At 37.8% G+C, this 25,471-nt stretch overlaps 1 protein-coding gene across 9 annotated transcripts in view; it reads left to right on the top strand.

The window, feature by feature from the left end:
* The window catches only part of LOC115223265 (cytosolic purine 5'-nucleotidase), a 59,541-nt gene that overhangs the window by 9,188 nt on the left and 24,882 nt on the right, over positions 1-25,471 (top strand). For 4 of the 9 annotated variants that reach the window (XM_036512314.1, XM_029793767.2, XM_029793769.2 and 1 more), the window contains exon 2: positions 16,872-16,974. In XM_036512314.1, coding sequence (XP_036368207.1) covers positions 16,880-16,974 — 95 coding nt within the window. In that variant the 5' untranslated portion in view covers positions 16,872-16,879. Of the gene's footprint in view, positions 1-889; positions 1,005-1,096; positions 1,235-1,469; positions 1,552-13,939; positions 13,945-16,869; positions 16,975-25,471 lie in introns of those variants that run through there. The other 5 variants (XM_029793770.2, XM_036512310.1, XM_036512309.1 and 2 more) reach the window with 5 other exon arrangements.

Here is a 25,471-nt window from a genome sequence, read left to right as displayed (position 1 = left end):
CAGTCGATTTCTCCTTCGTCCATCTCCATTTTCCCTCCCTATCTCACTCGATTCCTTTCTTTTTCCCTTTTACCTTTCACCCTTTCTCCCCCTGCTGCAACTATGTCTATATTCTTTTTTTTTGTTCTCTATCAAACCCTCGCTATGTTTTTTTTTTTATTTTGAATCCCTCTTCTTCATCCTCGTCTTCGTAATTCTTCCTTCTCCATTTATTCTTCTCTCTCTCTCTCTCTCTTAAATAAATTAATGAATGACGTATGTAAAACATTCACAATTAATTGAAATTCTTTTGATTCTCACGTCATCTAATACGTCACCCCTTTTGCCATTGACCCCACAAGAATACTTACTTTTACTTCTAATTCCTCCAACCGTGTCACTCCACACTAATTCTATCAACAGTTTTGGTCAACTTTTGTTTTCTTTTCTTGTTTTTAGTAAAATTTTATTCCATTCAGATCAATTTCTTCCTCTATGTCTTTCTCTCTCTCTCTTTTTCTTCTCTCTGCAGAATTCTTCTTATTTCTTTCTCTCTTTCTTCAGCTCTCATCCTTCTTTCTCTTACTCTTTCACTTTCTTCTGCTCTCATCCTTCTTTCTCTTACTCTTTCACTTTCTTCTGCTCTCATCCTTCTGTCTCTTACTCTTTCACTTTCTTCTGCTCTCATCCTTCTGTCTCTTACTCTTTCACTTTCTTCTGCTCTCATCCTTCTGTCTCTTACTCTTTCTCTTTCTTCTGCTCTCATCCTTATGTCTCTTACTCTTTCACTTCAACTGTAACTCTATCACCTTTTCTTTTACTACTCTTTCTTATTTTCTCTCTGTCTTTCTCTTTCTTCCTCCTGCATTATTCTCAGTGTTTCTCTTTATTTCTCTTCCCACTCCTCTCTTGCACCTTATACTCTCTCTCTCTCTCTCTCTCTCTCTCTCTCTCAGTTCCTCACTCACCATGTTACTGGATAAGCCATCAGCCACTAAGGTACACCTGAACCTTTACTTCCGGAAGTGAGCCAAAAAAATCTCTATTTTCTCTTTCTCTATTATTCTACGTTTTCGCTTCTGTCGTCATTCTTCCTTATCATTCTTACGACTGTTGTTGTTTCAACTCAACGCCATTCTGAGATCAGAATGGAAGACTGTGGTTTTCTAGCCATCTCTGGGATGTTCTATAGCAATATAAATTAATCCAGTATTTAACTGACCCTATGTTTTATCGCCCCCCGAAAGGATGAAAGGTAAAGTTGATCAAAACGTGATTTGAGTGCAAATGAAGCTAAATGATTGTCTCCGATTCAGTCGATCTGTTTAGTTTTTTTTTCTCTGTGTACTTTTGATGTAAACACAACATATCCTATGGTTATATTATCTAAGGTATCCTTTTAAAGGAGGGTAGGGTGTGATTTGAGGAAGATTTCGCTGTTATTTCTAACAAGTCGATCTTCCTCTTGCTGCTTATCACCACGTCAGCAAGCTTATAAATCAAACATGTTCCAGCCGCGATCGTCACGTCATTTATTCATGTTAGATGGTCGCGACTGGAACCATCTTGTCTGTAATTTTTCTTTTTACGTATAGATTGCCCTTCATATTCTCTTCACCTGCCATGAGACAAGAGCTTACAGCAATTTCGACACTGACGGGTCTCTTGGCTCCTTTTATTTATAGTGTAGCATGTTTTTTGTTTTTCCTCTGTCATTCATGCAGCCACTCAAGGCCTTACTATAGATTGGGGCCCCAGAGACCCAAAGAGGGGCCTGTGAATATCTGATATCCCCATCCCACAAGAAAACTCAGGCTTTTTTTAATTTTGAGAAGACACTTTTCTCCACGTCTAGGGTCCAAAAGACATGTTGTTCTTGTAAATTGTCTCCCAGGAATCTTACAACCACTGTACAAAACTTTAACTATTCCAGCCATATAGCAACTATTCTGTAGCCCCAAATCCATCCTGATCCAGCAGATCAAAGCAACAACCTAGCATCTTCTGCACATTTTCCATCTGCTAAATTCCAACTCCATCCACATGGTATTGATCCACCTAAGTTGGATGTAGCAGACACTTCCCCAAGATACCTCAGAGTGTAATTAAACCCCGAATCATTTTGTGTGTAGGCATGCATGTATGTATGTACATATCTGCACACATACAAATGTATGTGTGCATGTACAGGTTGTGGTCAACTTATGACCTATCCAACTTATGACCTATCCGACTTATGACCGATCAACTTTACGACGGTTGGCACGCCATCTTCTGGCATCAATAATAAATAGTCCATTGAAATCTAATGGGTTTAATTTCTTAGAAATTAACCCATCTATGGTTGATGTCAGCTAACACACTTCCCCTAGGTTTGGTTATCAGTCACCATTCTGTTGGATGACCATCCTGTCACGGAGACATTGAGGCAACCTTGTATTTGTTTATGAGACAACTGCTTGAGATACCAAAGTTTTTGACTAACACCAGTATAATAGTACAATACAGAGTGCTGTGTGTGACTTTTACCTGAGAATGTACATTAAGAGTGTAAAAATATGAAACAAAGCTATGTAGGTCTATAGGCTGACTTACAACCAAATCAACTTATGACTAGTCAGACGGAACCAACTATGGTTGTAAGTCGATGGTGACCTGTATTTATACACACACATATATATATGTAAAAACGAATAAGAGAAATTGGATTGGGCAACGTGCTTTATTGCATGATACTACAGTTGTTTCATCACTACTTTCTCAGATGGTCACTTCTGAAATATTAACGTATAAAAAATAGCTGTGCTTGAGGAGACCTATTGAGTCAAGTACATCAACATCAGAATAAAAAATCAAATGGAAATTCTAGTAGTGATACCTGTGCCGGTGGCGCATAAAAAGCTCCATTTGAATGTGGCCGAGGCCAGCCACGCCTTGACTGGCTTCCATGCCGGTGGCACGTAAAAAGCACCAACCGATCGTGGCCGCTGCCAGCCTCCCCTGGCACCTGTACCAGTCGCACGTTAAAAGCACCAACCGATCGTGGCTGCTGCCAGCTTCCTCTGGCACCTGTACTGGTGGCACGTAAAAAGCACCGACTACGCTCATGGAGTGGTTGGCGTTTGGAAGGGCATCAAGCTGCAGAAACACTGCCAGATCAGACTGAAGCCTGGTGCAGCCTCCTGGCTTCCCAGACCCCGGTCGAACCGTCCAACCCATGCTAGCACGGAAAACAGACTTTAAACGATGAGGAGGATGATGATGATGATGAAAATATAAAATGACACATCATGCCATTGTTATTATTCCAACAATACTACTCCATTATGAATCTTCAGGTATCAACACATGTTTCTACACATATTCTACAAATATTCACAGATCTCCGGATCTATATTCAGTGATATGAACAATCTCAGTATAGAATGCATTCGTTAACCAATACCTGTAGACAAGCTTTCTAAAGCATACTACATTGTTTTACACTCAAATTGAATGGACATGCATGCATGTACGCACGTATGTCATTATTCAGTGTTATTTCAAGATTTCTTGCCAATAGAGAAAGAACCGGTTTCTAACCTAGATCCAAGGTTCCTTCATTGGAATTTCAACATCAACAACAGGGTATTTTTGTATATATGTATGCATATGTGTGTGGAGGCACGTAGCTTAGTGGTTAGGGTGTCAGCATCATGATCGTAAGATTGTGGTTTCAATTCCTGTATATATATATACATATATACGACAGGCATCTTTCAGTTTCCGTCTACCAAATCCACTCACAAGGCATTGGTCGTCTTGAGGCTATAGTAGAAGACACTTGCCCAAGGTGCCACGCAGTGGGACTGAACCCAGAACCATGTGGTTGGTAAGCAAGCTACTTACCACACAAATTTCATCAGTAAGCCATTCTGTTGGTCAGATCGACTGGAATACTCATTGTAACTGACAGATTGCCGGACAAAAGCTCATGTTTCCATATCCATTTTCTCTCTGTGTTAGTTCTTCTCCATACAAAACAGGTGTCAATCAAAATACACCTACTCTCTTTTTACTCTTTTACATGTTTCAGTCATTTGACTACGGCCATGCTGGAGCACCGCCTTTAGTCGAGCTAATCGACCCCGGGACTTATTCTTTGTAAGCCCAGTACTTATTCTATCAGTCTGTTTTGCCGAACCGCTAAGTGACGGGGACGTAAACACACCAGCATCGGTTGTCAAGCAATGCTAGGGGGACGAACACAAACACATACACACACATATATATATACATATATACGACGGGCTTCTTTCAGTTTCCGTCTACCAAATCCACTCACAAGGCATTGGTCGGCCCGGGGCTATAGCAGAAGACACTTGCCCAAGATGCCACGCAGTGGGACTGAACCCGGAACCATGTAGTTGGTTAGCAAGCTACTTACCACACAGCCACTCCTGTGCCTACCTACATAACATTTAATTATTTTTTTTGTTTTAACAGAGTTGCATTTTTAAATATAGAATTTCCTGTTGAACAAAATAATAATAATAATAATGATAATAATAATAATAATAATAATGATATTATTTTAGAAATGTTTTGACTTGTGGCTTCATTCCATAAATCTTTGCAAAACATAATTTCTCATAGAAACTTTCTCATTTCCCTTAACTATTTTAAAAAGATGTCTGTGTGTGTGTGTGGTGTGTGTGTTTGAGATTTTCTGTAAAGTATAAGAATTTACCCAGTTTATTTATAGAAACAAAATGTCTTATTTTCCTTTCTGTCAGTCACCTCCACCCCTTTAAAGCTATTTCATGTTTCTGTTTGTTTTTATTTAATTTATTTTGGCAAACAAGATCAAATTATTTCCAGGGTAAAACAAAATTACTTATTTATTAATTTATTTATGTTGCCAGAATTTTTCTCCTGAGTAGAGGAAAAAATGTGAGCATAGTTTTATAGTTTACGTTTTTTACTTGGATAGTTTCATTCTGTGAATATATTTGTTTGTTTGTTTGGTGTTGTTCCGGAGTTTGTACTTATACTTTATTTATAAGTGTTTGAAATGTCATTTCCATTAGGTTTCGGAATCAACTCACTTTAGGTTTTATTTTTTATAAGAATTTGGTTCCCTATGTCAGTTTGTTGCAAAGCAACAGTTCCCAGTCTTTTAAGCTTCTGACACACATGAAATTTTAAAAAAGATTTGTTGCATATCACATGGAGATTAAAAGCAGAAAGAAAAGAAAGCATTTGCAGGTGTAGCTGTGTGATAAGAAGCTTATCACGCAGAAATGTTAGCACGCCGGGCGAAATACTTAGCGGTATTTCGTCTGCCATTACATTCTGAGTTCAAATTCCGTCGAGGTCGACTTTACCTTTCATCCTTTCGGGGGTCGATAAAATAAGTACCAGTTATGTACTGGGGTCGATGTAATTCCTTACCCACTCCCCCGTGCCAAAATCTGAAACATTTATTATTATTATTATTATTATATTATTATTATTATTATTATTATTATTATATCTTCATATTCAAACCTTACACTGGATTGAATGATACAGTGTTTCCTTTCGGGGTTGATAAAATAAGTACCAGTTATGCACTGGGATCGATGTAATTCCTTACCTCCTCCCCCGTGCCAAAATTTGAAACATTTATTATTATTATTATTATTATTATTATTATTATTATTATTATTATTATTATATCTTCATATTCAAACCTTACACTGGATTAAATAATACAGTGTTTTCCTTTCGGGGTCGATAAATTAAGTACCAGTTATGCACTGGGGTCTATATAATTGACTTAATCCCTTTGTCTGTCCTTGTTTGTCCCCTCTGTGTTTAGCCCCTTGTGGGCAATAAAGAAATAAGAAGCTTGCTTCCCAACCACATGGTTCTAATAGTTTGGGTGACCCTTTTGAATTTCAGTGTTTTGGATAGGGCAGTAAAGATCCGATTTTTGGCAGGGCTCTGATTGAAATTGATTCAATGCTGTAAATATTATTTACTAGGATTTGTTGGTGGAGACCATCACTGATTTTGTTGTTTTTTCAGTTTTGAATTCTGTAATAGAGGATAAGGATTATCTATTTCCTTCAGAAATACCCGAGTAGGTAACCAAGCACTCAGTAAGATCCCTGGGGTTGGATGGACCCTGCCCCATTCCCATCAAGTTCTTCAACAATCAACCCTAACTGTCTTCTGAGTAAAGACCGTTGTGCATGATTACAATTGACCCACCTCTAACTAAGGGTTAGATGATGGTCTTACTGTCTTGTGTCTGGCGGGTAGGGGACAGAAAAAATAAGGGAAACAAGCCTAACAGAAAAGAGAGAAATCCCACTGATAGTTTCTTGTTAAACTTTGCCAAGTGCTAAGTAGCGTCAGTGTCCAGTTTTATGTGGAACCATCTTGACCATGTTTTGCCATTAGATCCAGATGATTCAAGGCGAGAAAGTGCGGATGAAGTTGTGCAAGTTTTCCCACCATAAAACCGTGTTTTGGTTTTGTTATAAGCCATTGTTATGGCCCCCAACTAACATGACCCTCTTGGTACCACAGACAGCTGACCTTTCATAGAAACAGCCAGGGTACCACATATGCCAACAATAAAATACCACTGCTTCTTCTTCCATAAGTTATTCTCTTGTACTGGCACATAGAAGGTGTTGTATTGGGGGTGGGTGGGGGCAAGGGAAAGCAACCAAACCCCTCCAGTTGCCCCTCCCCTCATAGCTTCTACTTTCATTCAAACACTACATATGCAGAATCATCATCTTCATCCATTGATGATGTTTTAGCATAACGAGTTACATGTTCTTAATTATTATTAAATGTATTAAAGTACAGTTGTCAACCATTGAATGGAATTTTTTTGATATTTAGGAAATGAAAAAAACAAAAGCAAAAAATACAGTCTTTATTCTTTATTTTATTGGTTTCAGTCTTTGGAGTGTGGCCGAGCTGGGGCATCAACTTTACAGATTTTAGTTGTTTATACTGTATGGACTCCAATACTTTGGTACTTGGTACATCTTGTCAGGTATAAAATGTGAGGTGGCACTGGTGTAAAGGGACATAATTTTGTTGAACTTGAATAGTACAAGACATTTCTGTTTGAATGCACCAGATCTCACCCATGCTGGTATAAACATTCACTGACGCAAACATACATACACACATGCAACTGTCGTTTACCAAGTTTCACTCAGGCACGTAAAAGCACCATCCGCTCGTGTCGGTAGCCAGCCTTGCCTGGCCCCCATGCCGGTGGCACGTAAAAGCACCATCCGCTCGTGTCCGTAGCCAGCCTTGCCTGGCCCCCATGCCGGTGGCACGTAAAAGCACCATCCGTTCGTGTCCGTTGCCAGCCTCGCCTGGCCCCCATGCCGGTGGCACGTAAAAGCACCATCCGCTCGTGTCCGTAGCCAGCCTTGCCTGGCCCCCATGCCGGTGGCACGTAAAAGCACCATCCGTTCGTGTCCGTTGCCAGCCTCGCCTGGCCCCCGTGCCGGTGGCACGTAAAAGCACCATCCGTTCGTGTCCGTTGCCAGCCTCGCCTGGCCCCCGTGCCGGTGGCACGTAAAAGCACCATCCGTTCGTGGCCGTTTGCCAGCTCTGTCTGGCACCTGCGCGGGTGGCACGTAAAAAGCACCCACTACACTCACGGAGTGGTTGGCGTTAGGAAGGGCATCCAGCTGTAGAAACATTACCAGATAAGACCGGAGCCTGGTACAGCCTTCTGGCTTCCCAGATCCCCGGTCGAATCGTCCAACCCATGCTAGCATGGAAAACAGACGCTAAATGATGATGATGATGATGATGATGATGTATGTGTAAGAGAAGACACTTGCCCATTGTGCTGCCATGCCGTGGAATTGAACCCAGAACCCACTGGGTGCCAAGTAGACTTCTTAAGCACTCATTCAGCCATAACTGTGTTCTATTCTTTGAAAGAATATTTATCTCTCTTTTATTCTTTTACTTGTTTCAGTCATTTTGACTGCAGCCATGCTGGAGCACCGCCTTGTTGTGTTTTTGGTTGAACAAATTAACCCCAGGACTAATTTATATTTAAGCCTACTACTTATTCTATTGGTCTCTTTTACTGAACCACTAAGTTACAAGGACATCAACACACCAACACTGGTTGTTAAGCAGTGAGGTGGGGTGGGACAAACAGACACACACACACACACACAGATATATATGTGTGTGTCTTTGTGTCTGTATTTCTCCCACCACCAGGCTTCTTTCAGTTTCTGTCTACCACATCCACTCACAAGGATTTGGTCAGCCTAAGACTATTATAGAAGACTTGCCCAAGGTGCCATACAGTGAGACTGAACCCTGAACCATGTGGTTAGAAAGCAAGCTTCTTACCGCTTTTTAATTTCTGTTTTTTTTTCTTTTAAAATCACAAGTCAACAACCATTTCTACAAATTGTTTTTGGTGGTAAGGCCAGGTCAATCTTGTTTAAATATTAGTTTGTCAGACTGAACTACAACGTTTTGTTTGTCTCTGACCTTGTGTCACTACGAGAAGGTTAGGCTTGTTGATTAAAGGTGTTTGTAATATTTAAAGGTGACATCACTTGTCATATTGTTTGTTTTAGGGTTTTTATCTGTTTTATGCAGAAAGTAGAGTTTAAAGAATGTTGCATAAGTTCTGTTGAAATAACAATTTGAAAGTAAGTTTAATCCATTCGCATTTTAAACTGGTCGTATCCCGCTCAGACAGTCTACATGTTTTATGCTGAAACCAGCCATATTTGACCTCTTACACCTACCCTACAATCTCATTCTAACAATAAACTATCTCATCATTGAAACCACAAAGCTATGAGATACTGCATCGTCATCATCATCATCGTTTAACGTCCGTTATCCGCGCTAGCACGGGTTGGACAGTTCGACCGGGGTCTGGGAAGCCAGGGGCTGCTCCAGGCTCCAGTCTGATCTGGCAGTGTTTCTACAGCTGGATGCCCTTCCTAACGCCAACCACTCCGCAAGTGTAGTGGGTGCTTTTTACGTGCCACCTGCACAGGTGCCAAGGGAGTCTGGCATCGGCCACGATCGGTTGCTGCTTTTAACGTGCCACCGGCACAGAAGCCATTAGTTCAAAACATTGTGATTAAATAATCATTACATTTGACGGAATAATCTTCTAAATAGGTTGAAGTTTCAGCTCCTCTACCCAAGCAGAGAGCAGAGACCCTTTTTCTACTAAAATTTTATAATTTAATCCTTTTGTTTCTATATTTCTTTTGAAATACACCATCTTTGTTTCAACTAATTTTAGAAATAAGAAAGAGTGACATTGTCATTATCAAACTGATGTTTGTAATATAACCAAACATGAAATTTTGATGGATGGTTTTAATTTCTATCACTTTAGTACAAAGAAGTCATAGAACCAGGGATAGTTTTTAGGCTGGTTGGGTATGAAAAGGGTCATCATCATCATCATCATCATCATCATCGTTTAGCGTCCGTTTTCCATGCTAGCATGGGTTGGACGGTTCTACTGGGGTCTGTGAAGCCAGAAGGCTTCATCAGGCCCAGTCAAAATCTGGCAGTGTTTCTACGGCTGGATGCCCTTCCTAACGCCAGATGCCCTTTCTAACGCCATGTATTGTATTTATTTGAGTGTTATGTGATATATGACATAATGCCAACCCCAGCTATTTATACTTAAAAATCAGAAATATATTTCATTCTCAATTTTTTTTGTGTTGATGTTGATGCTGAATCCCCAATGTTACTTTGATGTTTTGCAGTTTTTAAACAATCATCATCGTCATCGTTTAACTTCCGCTTTCCATGCTGGCATGGGTTGGACAATTTGACTGAGGTCTGGGAAGCCAGAAGGCTGCACCAGACTCCAATCTGATCTGGCAGAGTTTCTACAGCTGGATGCCCTTCCTAACGCCAACCACTCCGAGAGTGTAGTGGGTGCTTTTATGTGCCATTGGCACAAGGGCCAGTCAGGCGGTACTGGCAAAGCCACGCTCAAATGGTCCTTTTTATGTGCCACCTGCACAGGAGCCAGTCCAGCGGCACTGGCAACAACCTCGCTCAAATGTTGTTTCACGTGCCACCAGCACAAGTGCTAATAAGGGGACGTAGGTAACAATCATGCTAAAATGGTGTGCTTAACGTGCCATCAGCACGAAGGCCAGCTTGTTGCTCTGGCAACGATCTCACTCGTATGGTACTCTTAGCGCTCCACTAGCAAATGATGCCAGTCACTGCATTTGATTTCGATTTCGATTTCACTTGCCTCAACAGGTCTTCGCAAGCAGAGTTTAGTGTCCAAAGAAGGAAAGGCACGCATAAGTGATATACAGCATAATGACAACCCCAGCTAAATCCTTAAAATCCTTTAAAATGTTTTAGCCTGAAGGCCGCGGCGATGCTGGGGCACCACCGCTGAAATATATTTATACTTTTTATACTATTTATACTTTTTTTTGTTGCTGTTGATGCTTTCATATATATATATATATATACATATATATATATATATCATCATTGTCATCATCATCATCATCATCATTGTTTAACGTCCGTTTTCTATGCTAGCATGGGTTGGACGTAACTATATATATAAAATGAGAAAATTACATGCACACGCACATATATATTTATATATATATATATATTTATATATATCCTATGTACCAAGGTCAGTATGATGAACTACAACATTTGAGTGCTTCAGCATGATCACAGTCCAGAGAGTGAAAGCAGTAAAAGACTAAAAGAATTGACCATTTTCAGCTGTTGACATTATATAAAGTTATGCTGGAAATGAAAACAAATGAAGAATTTCTACTCTACCCTACAGAATTTCCTTGTTATATACAATTTTGCTTGTAACAGCAAAATTCCTTTCGACACTACAAAATTCTATACTTTCAAAAAAATGTTCTAGAAAAGAAAAAAAAAAGCAAACAAACCTTATTTTATCCCTATTCCCCAAAACAGTTCCAAGCATTAAAATCTATTTTTGGTTTGGGCGTAGCCGTGTTTGCAGCTCTATCTTTCCCCAACACATTTTTATTTCCATTTTATGAAAATATAAAAAGGTATTTTGGTGGATCCACACTGTTAAAAGATTATGTCAGAAAAACTAACAATGATATTAACACTGTAAGAATCGGGTTATTCTAAGTATGTTAGACTTCCTGCTCACACAGCTCTGCTGTTATGGTAACTGAGTGGAGAATTTCAGGGTCAAATACTCTCACTCAGACTACATGAATTCTTCCAGTTATTACACTTCTGGAATTCTGTACCATTTACCAATACTACCACCACCACCCCAACCACCACCACCCCAACCACCGTCACCACTGCCACCACCACCACAACCACTGCTACTGCTACCACCACCACCACCACCACCACACTGCTACTGCCACCATTAGATTGAGTTTGCTTGAACTTGTAATGATTCTCTTAGTGGCTGAATGATATCTCTTGAAGCACCAATTCCAAAGATCTAAGTGGGAGTTCATTTTCAAAACTAGTTGACTCTGGTTCAATGTCATCGCTATAATTCCATCCTCCACCACATCTTGTGGTGTTCCATCGTTAATCAGTGCTTAATTGGTTCCACTCCTGGAACCGTACCTTCATTATGCTGCTTCCGTTCTCTTCTGGTGGTGGTTCCCATTTAGTCTAATTCCTCATTTCAGACCTGCCTGGCATCATTTAGATCTCTCTTTTCGTTGTTTTAGTCATTTGACTGTGGCCGTGCTGGAGCACTGCCTTTAGTCAAGCAAATCAACCCCAGGACTTATTCTTTGTAAGCCTAGTACTTATTCTATTGATCTCTTTTGCCAAACCGCTAAGTTACGGGGACGTAAATACACCAGCATCGGTTGTCAAGTGATGTTGGGGGGACAAACACTGACACACAAACATATACACACACGTACTTGCTTATATATATATATACATATATATGACGGGCTTCTTTCAGTTTCCATCTACCAAATCCACTCACGAGGCTTTGGTAGGTCTGAGGCTATAGTAGAAGACACTTGTCCAAGGTGCCATGCAGTAGGACTGAACCCAGGACCATGTGGATGGTAAGCAAGCTACTTACCACACCGCCACTCCTGCACCTAATGCACACAGCCACTCCTGCACCTGATCCACACAGTTGAAAGAAAACAGAATACACTGGTTTGTTTATGTTCTTGTAACTTAGCAGTTTGGCAAAAGAGACCGATTGAATAAATACTGAGCTTACAAAGAACAAGTCCCGGGGTTGATTTGTTTGACTAAAAAGGTGGTACTCCTGCGTGGCTGCAGTCAAATGACAAACAAATAAAAGAATAAAGCATTCCCCTTTTTTTAATTATTGTGAAATCATTAAGTACTTTTTTTTTACCAATGTGATGTTTGAACCATTTATTGGTGTCCATACCTTAAAGTGCATTATGATGTAATGAATAAACAGTGGCTCCTTCTGGGCATTGCCTGTTTATTACATCATAATGCACCTTAATGTGCAAGTATGGACTCTGACAAATGGCTGAAACAGCATGCAGGCAAAAAAGAACTTAATATGACTGCACAACAATAAAAAAAAGTGAATATTCTATGCAGGAGTGGCTGTGTGGTAAGTAGCTTGCTAACCAACCACATGGTTCCAGGTTCAGTCCCACTGCGTGGCATCTTGGGCAAGTGTCCTCTGCTATAGCCCTGGGCCGACCAATGCCTTGTGAGTGGATTTGGTAGACGGGAACTGAAAGAAGCCTGTCGTATATATGTATATATATATATAAGTGTGTGTGTATATGTTTGTGTGTCTGTGTTTGTCCCCCTAGCATTGCTTGACAACCGATGCTGGTGTGTTTACGTCCCCGTCACTTAGCGGTTCGGCAAAAGAGACCGATAGAATAAGTACTGGGCTTACAAAGAATAAGTCCCGGGGTCGATTTGCTCGACTAAAGGCGGTGCTCCAGCATGGCCGCAGTCAAATGACTGAAACAAGTAAAAGAGTAAGAGAGTGTATTCTCTGTTTTCTTTAATCCTTTAGCATTTAAACCGACCATATCTGGCCAAAAGTATTCTGTCTGCGTTATGTTCAAACTGGCCAGATCTGGTCTCTCAGACCAGCCCTACAATATCGTCTTAAAAATTAACATCTACCTCATCAAAATCTCATAGCTCCAAGATAATGCCTGATTAGTTCAAAACATTGTGGATGAAAAAGCATTAATTTTGGCAGAATAATGTGAACACCAAAGGGTTAAACTATTATTTCTCCTTCATCAAAAAGAATGAAGTCTCAAAGAGACAACTGGATTTTCAGAAATGGGAAGTGCTAAGAATGGTCATACTAACCAATCATTAACACTAGTACATAAGCATACGAATGATCACCAGAATCATCAGTCGATAGTAGCACAAAAACTGGTGTCTGCTCGGATAACATATCCCCATAAGCAAAAATCTTTTCGAAGAAATTTTTTGCAAACAGGCCAGTCTTACTACTTATGTAGGAAATTATGTCTGTGGGTGTGTTTGTGGAGTTGTTAGCCAACCCCTCCTACATCGTTTTAGTGATTTTGATGAAACGTGACATGTGACTAGAACTCATGTCTGGAAACTTCATGGCATACTCAGATTGTTGGAAAAAAAAATCGATAATAGGGCCCCTGGAAGGGATCCTTATATATATATATATATATCTAATATATTTTATTTTAAAAACCAAGGGAAATAACCCATTCATTTTCCTAAATTATTTGGTAAAAATGAAATTGAGTATGCTTATTTCTTAGTATTTGAACTGTTACGCAATTTATCTGGTTACGTCAGCAAAATGGCGGTGCCCCAGCATGGCCACAGCTCATTAGAAACTAGAAAAATCAAAATCAAAATCAAAATCATATATATATATTTGTTTTATATATATATATAATATATATATATATATAATATATATATGTTTTATATATATATATATATGTTATATATATATTATATATATATGGCTTCTTTCAGTTCCTGTCTACCAAATCCACTCACTAGGGTTTGATCAACCTGGAGCTATAGTAGAAGACACTTGCCCAAGACACCACACGGTGTATCTGAACCTGGAACCATGTGGTTGGGAAGCAAGCATCTTGACCACGTACCCATACTTACTCCAGATGTCAATAATTTTTGTACAGCACGAAAATATTATATACAGAAAATTCTAGAAGGTCTTTTTTCTAAATTTTGGAATGCAAGGAATCAAAAACATGAAGAATGGTACATGGTGCCGGAACCCCAAACTACTTTCTTCCCATTCTTGCAGCATAATAGCATAATATTTCAGCCAACTCGGAAGCTAAAAATAGTTTTTAATTTATGGAAAAATGAAAGAATTGTAAGACGGATTCTTTAAGCCAAGCGAAGCAGCAGGAAACGTAGAGGTAAATGAAGAACCAGGTGTTTGGCTAATGTTCATAGACTCACTTGGCCAGACTTTTGAATCGAACTGGAAAGTCTAATGATGTTGGATTTTGATAGGACTCTTTGGAGGAGGTACCCGAGGCCTCTATCCCCTTGAACTTTCCAGGAATAGAGGGTGGAGATGATAGATGGTGTGATGAAGCTGTAACTGTAACGAGGGAAAAGTTTATTGGGACAAAACGAAAGTTATTCTCAAAAGGAGCAAGGGAGGTAAATGTTGAATTTTCACTCAGCCTATACTCAACTATTTATTCAGCAAGCAGAGAGTTCCCTAATACAGATTTTTAATATTATTTTAATTTGCTTAACCTCTCTCTCTCTCTCTCTCTCTCTCTCTCTCTTCAAAATATAGCCAAATAAAATTACTTCTTTAGGTTCAGTGAAAGTAGAAAATCCTTGATGTGCCCATCAAACTGTGATGTCCAAGCTGTATGTCTACTGACTAAAATATCTCTTTGAAAAAATTGGGATCAATACCAAACTGTGACATCGAAGCCACATACTGATTGGTCAAAATACAGTTTGTAAGATTCAGCCAGCTGGAGCCCATTGGAGGGCATTTAAAGGACAAACCCAACCATTTCACTATAGTTGTCAATTGTGGAATATGATTGTCACTACATAAACCTGATGACTGCGTAACACATGAAATTACTAATCTATTTTAATATTGTAAAATTGTAAAAATTATATATAATAAAATGTGAAAATCAGACTTGGTTGGAATTTCATTGATTAATATATATATATATATATTTATATAAATAAGGATAAGATTGTTAATTTAATTATCGATCTTATCAAGTGGCCAGCACGGGAATAAAAACCTTCAAACGTAATAATTATTATTAAAATCATAATTTATAATTTAGGGTATCTAAGAGACACCTCCATGCTATTTCCAGCATGAAGGTGTCCCTTAGATACCCTAAATTATAATTTTAATATATATATATATATATATATATATATCATCATCGTCATCGTTTAATATCTGTTTTCCATGCTAGCAAGGGTTGGACAGTTCGACCGGGGTCTGGGAAGCCAGGAGGCTGCACCAGGCTCCAGTCTGATCTGGCAGTGTTTCTACAACTGGATGCCCTTCCTAACACCAACCACTCCATGAGTGTAGTGGGTGCTTTTTATGTGCCAGGCGAGGCTGGCAATGGCCACAATCGGTTGGTGCCTTTTACGTGCCACCTGGATGGAGGCCAGTCAAGGTGGCACTGGCAACAGCCATGTTCGGATGGATATATATATAAGAATATAAAGGGTTTGGTTCACTGATGATCTCTAAACCAACAAGTATGCAGTGTAAGTGCTATAATTGGTCATTCGTTAGGTTCCAAGCTTACAGGTGAGGCTGGAGCTAGGGATCCATAGTAGGCTTCCGAGTCAGCAGGTATATATCAAAGGAAAAGGAAAACAAAACCAAGGCAGGACAAGCATCTTAGGTCATTCCGAATATTTAATTAGAGTAAGGTGATTAAGAAATGGAGAAGTAGGAGTAATTAAGGTCTTGACATAATATAATGTCTAAAAGTTGATGAATACCACCCATTGATCCCCTCCATTTTCTTATTGCTCTCTCTCTCTCTCTTCTTTTGCCATATCTGAGTTACAAATATTGTTGTCTGTGGAGATTTATTTTTGAAGTAAAAGAAATAGTAGTCCTTTGGCTGCTATTTCTAATATTTTCGGTATGTGGTTTAAGCAACTTGTTGCAAAAAACCCTTATTATTATTATAATTATATATATATATATATATGTATATATATATATATGTATATATATGTGTATATATATATATATATATATATATATATATATATATATGTATAATATATATATATATTATATATATGTATATATATGTATATGTATATATATATATATATGTATATTATATATATATGTATATATATACATGTGTATATATATATATATGTATATATATATATGTATATATATATATATGTATATATATATATATGTATATATATATATATATATATGTAATATATATATACATGTATATATATATATATATGTATATAATATATATATGTATATATATATATATATGTAATATATATACATGTATATATATATGTATATATATATATATATATGGTATATATATATGTATATATTTTATACTTTATATTTCTATTTCCTTGTCTAATTATATTTACAATATATTTTGTATAATGCCTTTACTGTTATGTAATGGTGTAATAAAGTATTGATTGGGTATCATCTGTTGGTTGATGTTTGATTGATTTCAGTATGTTTCTCCATTTTCTAATTTTTATATGTATATATATATACATATATATATCTTGAAATGTTTGTATGGAATCTGTGGAGAATTTTATTCAGTCTTATCTTATTTCTTGTGTCTTTCTTTCAGCTTCCACTATGTCTGCTGCTAAACCTAACAGTATAGACACGAATGCTGGCAATATGAACGACTCACAGAAAAAGGTAAAATACCGCCGGAACCCTGATAAAAGGTACTGTACAGTGTTTCATCCTTACTTCACACACACACACACATGAGATTATCTGTACACACAAACTTGACTCAAACAAATCTGTGATATGTATGTAATTTGGAAGGCTTAGGTAGCGCCGGCAACTTGCAAAGTCTCTTAAAAGACAAACATGATATTCACTAAAGACACACACACAGTCTCTGCAATGTTTGCTGACAAAACATAGAACCAAATTTATCAGACAGCGTTACACATTCCAAGTTCCTACACATTGACACACACATATACACATATACACTCACACATATGCTCCCATACACATGTGCATACTTGCACAGATATTTACATACATGAAGACATACATACACACACAGATACACACTCACACATGTGAAAGGAGGGAGATAAAGAGAGATTTTTATATTTCAGATTTCTGATAAATTCTTCTTTTGATTCCAATATTGATATCACTTCAGGGATAAGTTTTTCCTGTAAAATTTCAAACATGGTTTACAATTTTAAAATGGGAAATTTTTTCTGACTCATTCAATACAATATTTGAGACTTAATAATTATAGTGCTTACAAGGTTCTCAATAAAACAGAATGGTCTCATGGTTAGGATACTGGGCTCACTATTATAAAGTAATGGGTTCAATTCCTAGACCAGACAGTATGCTGTGTCCTTAAACAAAGTACTCAATGACAAGACTGTGAGTTGTTTTCTTGAGCAAGACACTTTATTTCACATTTCTCCAGTTCATTCAGCTGTAGAAATGAGTTATGATGTCACTGGTGCCAAGCTGTATCGACCTTTGCCTTTCCCTTGGATAACACTGGTGGCGTGGAGAGGGGAGGCTGGTATGCATGGGCGACTGCTGGTCTTCCATAATCAACATTGCCCAGACCTGTGCCTTGGAGAGGAACTTTCTGGATGCAATCCCACAGTCATTCATGACTGAAGGGGGTCTTTACTCTTTAATTTCACATCGTTCCTGCCTGTGACTGAACCCAGAATCATGTGGTTGGGAAGTAAGCTTCTTGCCACACAGCCACACCATATATATATATATATTCTTTCTTTCATTCTTTCACTTGTTTCAGTCATTTGACTGCGGCCATGCTGGAGCACCACCTTTAGTCGAGCAAATCGACCCCGGGACTTATTCTTTGTAAGCCCAGCACCCATTCCATCGGTCTATTTTTGCCGAACCGCTAAGTGACGGGGACGCAAACACATCAGCATCGGTTGTCAAGCAATGCAAGGCGGACAAACACAGACACACAAACACACACGCATACATATATATATATATACGACAGGCTTCTTTCAGTTTCCGTCTACCAAATCCACTCACAAGGCATTGGTCGGCCCGAGGCTATATCAGAAGACACTTGCCCAAGATGCCACGCAGTGGGACTGAACCCGGAACCATGTGGTTGGTTAGCAAGCTACTTACCACACAACCACTCCTGCGCCTATATATATCAAATGAAATAAAAAACAGAACACAAAGGATATTGCGGTACACATGTTTCAAGCTTTATAAAAACAACCTATTTTTACATTAATGTATAATCGATATAAAGGATGGTTTAAAGCTCTCTTCAGCCGCATGCAATTGCTCTGCTACTATCTGGCATATACAGGTGCTTACACTTATCAAGTATTCACCCTGAATTTATATATGTGGTAAGAAGCTTACTTCCCAACCACATGGTTCCAGGTTCAGTCCCACTGCATGGCACGTTGGGAAAGTGTCTTCTACCATAGCCTTGGGCTGACCAAGGCCTTGTGAGTAGATATATATATATATATATATATATATTATATATATATATATATATATGAGGCACATAGACAGGCACAGTTCTATCAGGGGTACACTTTATCCTTTATGATATTTTAATTTTCAGGCTGTATGGTTTAACTGGAGAGAGATTTGACTGCTATTTCTAGCTGACCATGTGGCAATATATAGGTTTGATGGGTTGTTTCTTGTAGTACTGGTCAAGATATTTGCCATTTGAAAAGAAAGGGAAAAAAAGAAAGAGAGAGAGAAAGAGAGGTTGGGTAGAACCACCAACGTCAGCAACCACCTCTGCCACCACCGCCACCACCACCATCATCATCACTGTTACCATCACTACTGCCGCCACCACCACCATGTAGTCTTAGCCATGGTGACAGCTGTTGTAACAAATGGTCTGCTCGTGTCATGTCTATGAGGTTCAACTATTAATTAAGTTCACATTTTCTTGTTAAACACTTATCACAAATGCCAAACAGAGAAACTCAACCATTTTGTGCCCATTTTTCCTTTTTTTCTTTTCCTTTTTTTTTTCCTTTCTTTTTTTTTGCTTTCTCAAGAATCGGCACATCATGAGGAAATAATTGCTGTGAATGGTTCATCATCTGAGCTATGAGAAACTGATAATGTAGCTTAAATAAAGCATTATCATTGTTTTATTTGGATGTCAATTTTTTTCCTGGTTAGCCGTGGTTGGTACAACCAGCCCAGATGCCCCACTGCTAACCTGTAGGAGATAGTGTTTAGGGAGACCCATTGACAAACATCACTGCTGCCCAAACTCTATCAGGGGCAAGAGACAGACAGGCACACACACATACACACACACACACACACACACACACACACACACACACACACACACACACATATACACACAAAGATATCTTTCTTTTAGCTTTCGCTTACTTGTTTCAGTCGTTTGACTGTGGTCATGCTGGAGCACCACATTGAAGGGTTTTAGCTAAACCAATCGTCCCTAGAACTTATTTTTTGAAGTCTAGTATTTATTCTATCTGCATCTTTGGCTGAACTGCAAAGTTACAGGGACATAAACGTCCCATCCTGCTGGGGGGGGGGGGAGACACATGCGCCACAGAAACCGGGAAACCGGGCCCATGAGCCTGGCTAGGCTTGAAAAGGGTGACGTAGACGTAATAGATAACATTATGGCTGAATAAATGAGAGGATGGTCACAGCTGGAATACCTTTGATTATAGGTTTGCCGTATAAGAACTTGACAAACAAGAATAACAACTTAACTATTGCTTGTTAATTTGACCTAATTAACTTTGTCTAGGTGCTAGAATTATCTTTACAATTAAACAATTTCTAGATTACTGATTAGTGTTTTAGGATGAGGTTGCTGTTTTTTTTCTTTTCTTTTTTACACCAAATATTAATTAAAGACCCTTGAGAATTTTGTTGAGATGACAAACAGTTTTATCAAGGATGCCATCATCCTATATGATACTACAATACAGTTCATTTCTCAAAATTCCCTTACCTCTAACTGCTGGATGCAATTTTGTACACTAATCTATCTTATGTTGAGAAATAGTTATGTTTGAAGCTATTTTTTGTCAAGACATAACAAGTTTATTGAAGCAACATGATTTGCAAAAAAAATATCAATTCTATTTTTTAGTAGATATTTAATGTCACCATGAAATTTAATTTTGCTGTTAAAGAATCAAAGCCTCCTATTACAAGTTTATGTAAAAATCTTTGGAAGGTTATGTCTTAGACTTGACCGCAGTAATAAATCAGGTTTCTACTAAATCCCTCTGCCTTTTTTTAACATTTAACTGAATCCAACAGGCAGTGTTTTATGAAATAAAATATAGTCATTAAAGGGTTAAACATTTAAAAAATGGTCCAGAGAAGTCAGTGATGGCTTGCATTATTGATCAAAATTATAAATTTTGTATAACTTTTGTATTTCATAGGTAAATGCAGAAGCAGGTATTTTGGAGTTGTCCCTAATTCTGAGTTTAAAAAAATCATTACTTCCTCTCTCTCTCTCAGAGACATTTGTGGAATTACATGACTTTGAGTGCTGAGCTCAGAATCGTTTGGGTCATGAATTTGTTACAAGGACTGGGTAGCACATTCTGTTCTTGAGCAAGGCTCTTCATTTCACTTTACTCCAGCTTTTCAACTGAAAATGTGCTCCATTGGCTGCTAAGCTCTTGATGGACTTGTGTTCTCTTCAGTTTGGACAAAGTTGTCAAACATTTTCATGAGCCCAAAACTTCTTAGAAAACCAGATAAGCTGTATCCTTATGAACATCTACATTCAACACAAACTTTTTATTCTTCACATTAACATCTCAAAGAGGTCACATTCCTATTCTCTCCATGGAATCTGAACCTACCCAAACTGACAACCTTTTTCCATTTAAATACTCTTCATTTCTTAGCATCTCAAGAAATTGAGGTGCTCTTGTAATTTACAAATGGAATGTCATGGACCACATTTTAAACCTGGCAGAAACCATCCTTCTCCAAGTCTGTCCACAAATAATATCTTAGAGAGAGAGAGAGAGAGGAGAGAGAGAGAGAGAGAATAAGTACTAGGCTTAAGATATAAGTCCTTGGGTCGATTTGCTCAACTTAAAGCCCTCCAGGGTGGTGCTCCAGCATGGCTGCAGTCAAATGACTGAAACGAGTAAAAGAATAAGAGAATAAAGAATACTGGAGTTGATTTGTTCAGCCAAAAATCCATCATGGCAGTGCCCCAGCATGGCTGCATTCCAATATCTTAAACAAGTAAAAAGATAAAAGATTATTTTTGTTGCTAAGCGAGTTTGGGAAATAACTTCCACATGTTTCAGCTTTGTTAGGTTTCATCAGCTGCAGACACAGTCTTGAATATATAATGTCTGTAATGAACAAGAAAATAACATTGGAGTGGTTGTGGGTGGAACACATTTGTTCTTGGATCTACTTGATCAGAATTCATCTGATAAAAGTTTATTGACACCTTATTTGATAACAAGCTTTCTTTTTTTTTTACATTTTGTACTTATACATATGTTTGTGTGTGTGTGTGTGTGTGTCTCTCTCTCTCTCTCTCTCTGTATATATATTTATATATATATATATATGGTGAGAGAGAGAGAGAGAGAGAGAGAGAGTTTTTGAAGTGATGTACAGATATTGTATATTTAGAATAAAAATGTTGGATGATTAAATAAAAAAATATATAATCATCCAACATTCTCACCACCTTATTATTCTCTCTATATATATGGTTCCCTCATTAAATGTCCCCATACACACATAAACACACACCTGTGTGTGTGTGTGTGTGTGTCTCACATATTTTCAAAAATTTCTGAAGAATAATACACAGATAGGCGTAGCAGTGGCTGTCTGGTAAGTAGCTTGCTTACCAACCACATGGGTCCAGGTTCAGTCCCACTGCGTGACACCTTGGGTAAGTGTCTTCTGCTATAGCCCCGGGCCGACCAATGCCTTGTGAGTGGATTTGGTAGACGGAAACTGAAAGAAGCATGTTGTATATATGTATCTATATATATATGTGTGTGTGTGTTTGTGTGTCTGTGTTTGTCCCCCTAGCATTGCTTGACAACCAATGCTGGTGTGTTTACGTCCCCATCACTTAGCGATTCGGCAAAAGAGACCGATAGAATAAGTACTGGGCTTACAAAGAATAAGTCCCGGGGTCGAGTTGCTCGACTAAAGGCGGTGCTCCAGCATGGCCGCAGTCAAATGACTGAAACAAGTAAAAGAGTAAAAGAGATATATATGTGTGTGTGTGTGTGTGTGTTTGTTTGTGTGTCTGTGTTTGTCCCCCTAGCATTGCTTGACAACCGATGCTGGTACGTTTATGTTCCCGTCACTTAGCGGTTTGGCAAAAGAGACCGATAGAATAAGTACTGGGCTTACAAAGAATAAGTCCCGGGGTCGATTTGCTCGACTAAAAGGTGGTGCTCCAGCATGGCCGCAGTCAAATGACTGAAACAAGTAAGAGAATAAAAGAGAGAGAGAGAGAGATATCGTAAATCTCAGTCTGTAATTAAAGAGGCTCAAATTGTGGCTAAGGTCTGAGTACATATCACGGTTTATCTTATTCACTGTTTCAATAACATAATTAAGAGTATTATGCAGTCTGTTCTGTGATATGTTGATGCTTTTCAAGGTTGTCAGCGAATAGACCAGACCATTGGGCCATAAATAAGATCTGCAGCTGTTTGTGTCAAATGAAACATAAATCTATAATGACAAAGAAACTTTATAACTGTTCTAACTGTTGCCAATTCAGTGATTGTTGGAAACAGAATGTTTTATATTCGGGAACAGAATGTTTTTACATCAATAAAGCTGTTTGACTACTTTGTAAATTGGAGAACATTTTGTGCTAGTTTTTAGTTTGTTCAACAAAGGAGAGATCATCTGTAACTTTTTGTTTAGTATTTGATTAATGGCTCATAATGGGTGAAGTGGCAAAGTTGTTAGAGTATAGGACAAAATAGTTTAGGATAATAGTTGGGGTTAGTAGCCTGCACTCTTAATCACTATGCTATATGCCTGTGGGCCATATGCCCAGGGTGTAGTGGTTAAGTGCACGGGCTACTAACCCCAAGATTCTGAGTTTGATTCCAAGCAGTGAACTTTAACAATAATGATAATAATAACATCAAAAAATACCTTAGGGATGAGAACCCAGGTTTGAAATTTCCCCTAGACACCTGATGAAGGCTGGAGGGTATATCAGCCGAAACGTTGTGTTAACAACAAACAAGATGAGGACAAATATCCGTCGAATGTAAATAACATAAATAATGTACATAATTCCTCATCTCTTAAATATAGAACTAGTATGGATGTTGTTGCTGCTGTCTAGCCTGTGGTCAATCATGCGTAGCTTTGTACTCATAGGCCTTCCAATCATGACTCTTTTACTCTTTTACTTGTTTCAGTCATTTGACTGCGGCCATGCTGGAGCACCGCCTTTAGTCGAGCAAATCGACCCTGGGACTTATTCTTTGTAAGCCCAGTACTTATTCTATCAGTCTCTTTTGTGACAGGGACATAAACACACCAGCATCGGTTGTCAAGCAATGCTAGGGGGACAAACACACACACACAAACACACACATACATACATATATATATATATATATATATATATATATATATATATATATACATATATACGACGGGCTTCTTTCAGTTCCCGTCTACCAAATCCACTCACAAGGCATTGGTCGGCCCGGGGCTATAGTAGAAGACACTTGCCCAAGATGCCACGCAGTGGGACTGAAGCTGGAACCATGTGGTTGGTAAGCAAGCTACTTACCACGCAGCCACTCCTACGCCTATGACTGTTTTGTTTTGTTTTTTAATTTTCAGCTGTGGGTGGTGGATATCTAGGGTTACATCATCTTAATGTACTCTTCCTCTGTTTTTCTGACAATGTTAGCAAGAGCATTCAGGAAACCTTTTTTTTCTATAATGTGTAATAAAACAAATAGATAAACAAACAATAAGAAAAAAAAGATATATTATTAAAAACAAACATCTATATCATTCTGATATAGAAACTCATCAGACATTTTCATTTTGGCTTAAACAAGTGATTCCTTTCATGTTGACCATTAAAGATCTGGCAAAAGTTCAAATTCCATGCTTTTCAAGTGATTGGAGACCACAGTAAATTGCTCTTGTTTTCACTAAGCTGCTTGCCATGACACGAAGGAGGAAGTAGCTTTGTACTAGTTCTGTTTTTACAAAAAAGACTACAAGTCGTACTAACTGACTTCGTTTTATAAACCTCGCACAAAAAAACTAAAAAAAAAAAAAGACTAAAAAGCAAACAAAAACAAACAAAAAAAAAGAACAGAGAGAAATGGCTGCAAGGTATTATGTTTATTTATTATTATAATTTCCTATATTTAGTAATTGTGTGTGTGTGTGTGTGTGTATATATATGTATATATATAGATATATAAAAAATTAGAAAAAACCCACTTTTTATCAATTCAAAATGAACAATTAAATTACACCATCTAGAAAATTACATATAATAGAAATATCAAAATTAAAAAACAATGAAATATCAATGATTAATTAAATTGCAAAAAAAATAATAAAAACATATATAATAATATATATAAATATATACATATATACATATATATATATACATATATGTATATATACATACATATACATATATGTATATATATATATATATATATATATACATATACATATATGTATATATATATATATACATACATATACATATATGTATATATATACATACATGTACATATATGTATATATATATATACATACATTGGCCTGCTCGCTTAGCCAGCGGGGTGGCGTCATTCGAAGGCTAAAACAATGCGAACACATTGTGACCAGCGATGTGTAACAACATCTGATGGTCTGGTCGGTCACGTGATCACGTGATATACATACATATACATATATATATATATATATACATATATACATACATGCATATTTATGTATACATATATATATATATATATATATATCCATGCATATATATATGTACATGCATATATATATTTATATATATATATATATATATACATGCATATATATATGTATGTATAGATACATATATAAAACAACAGACACGTTTATTGGAATCTAATAACCATTTTTCTTTCTTAATTCTCTTTGCATTTCTTGTCCCTA

This window comes from Octopus sinensis, linkage group LG22 (assembly GCF_006345805.1).
Source record: "Octopus sinensis linkage group LG22, ASM634580v1, whole genome shotgun sequence".
NCBI lineage: Eukaryota > Metazoa > Mollusca > Cephalopoda > Octopoda > Octopodidae > Octopus > Octopus sinensis.
This window is presented reverse-complemented; position numbering and strand designations above follow the sequence as displayed.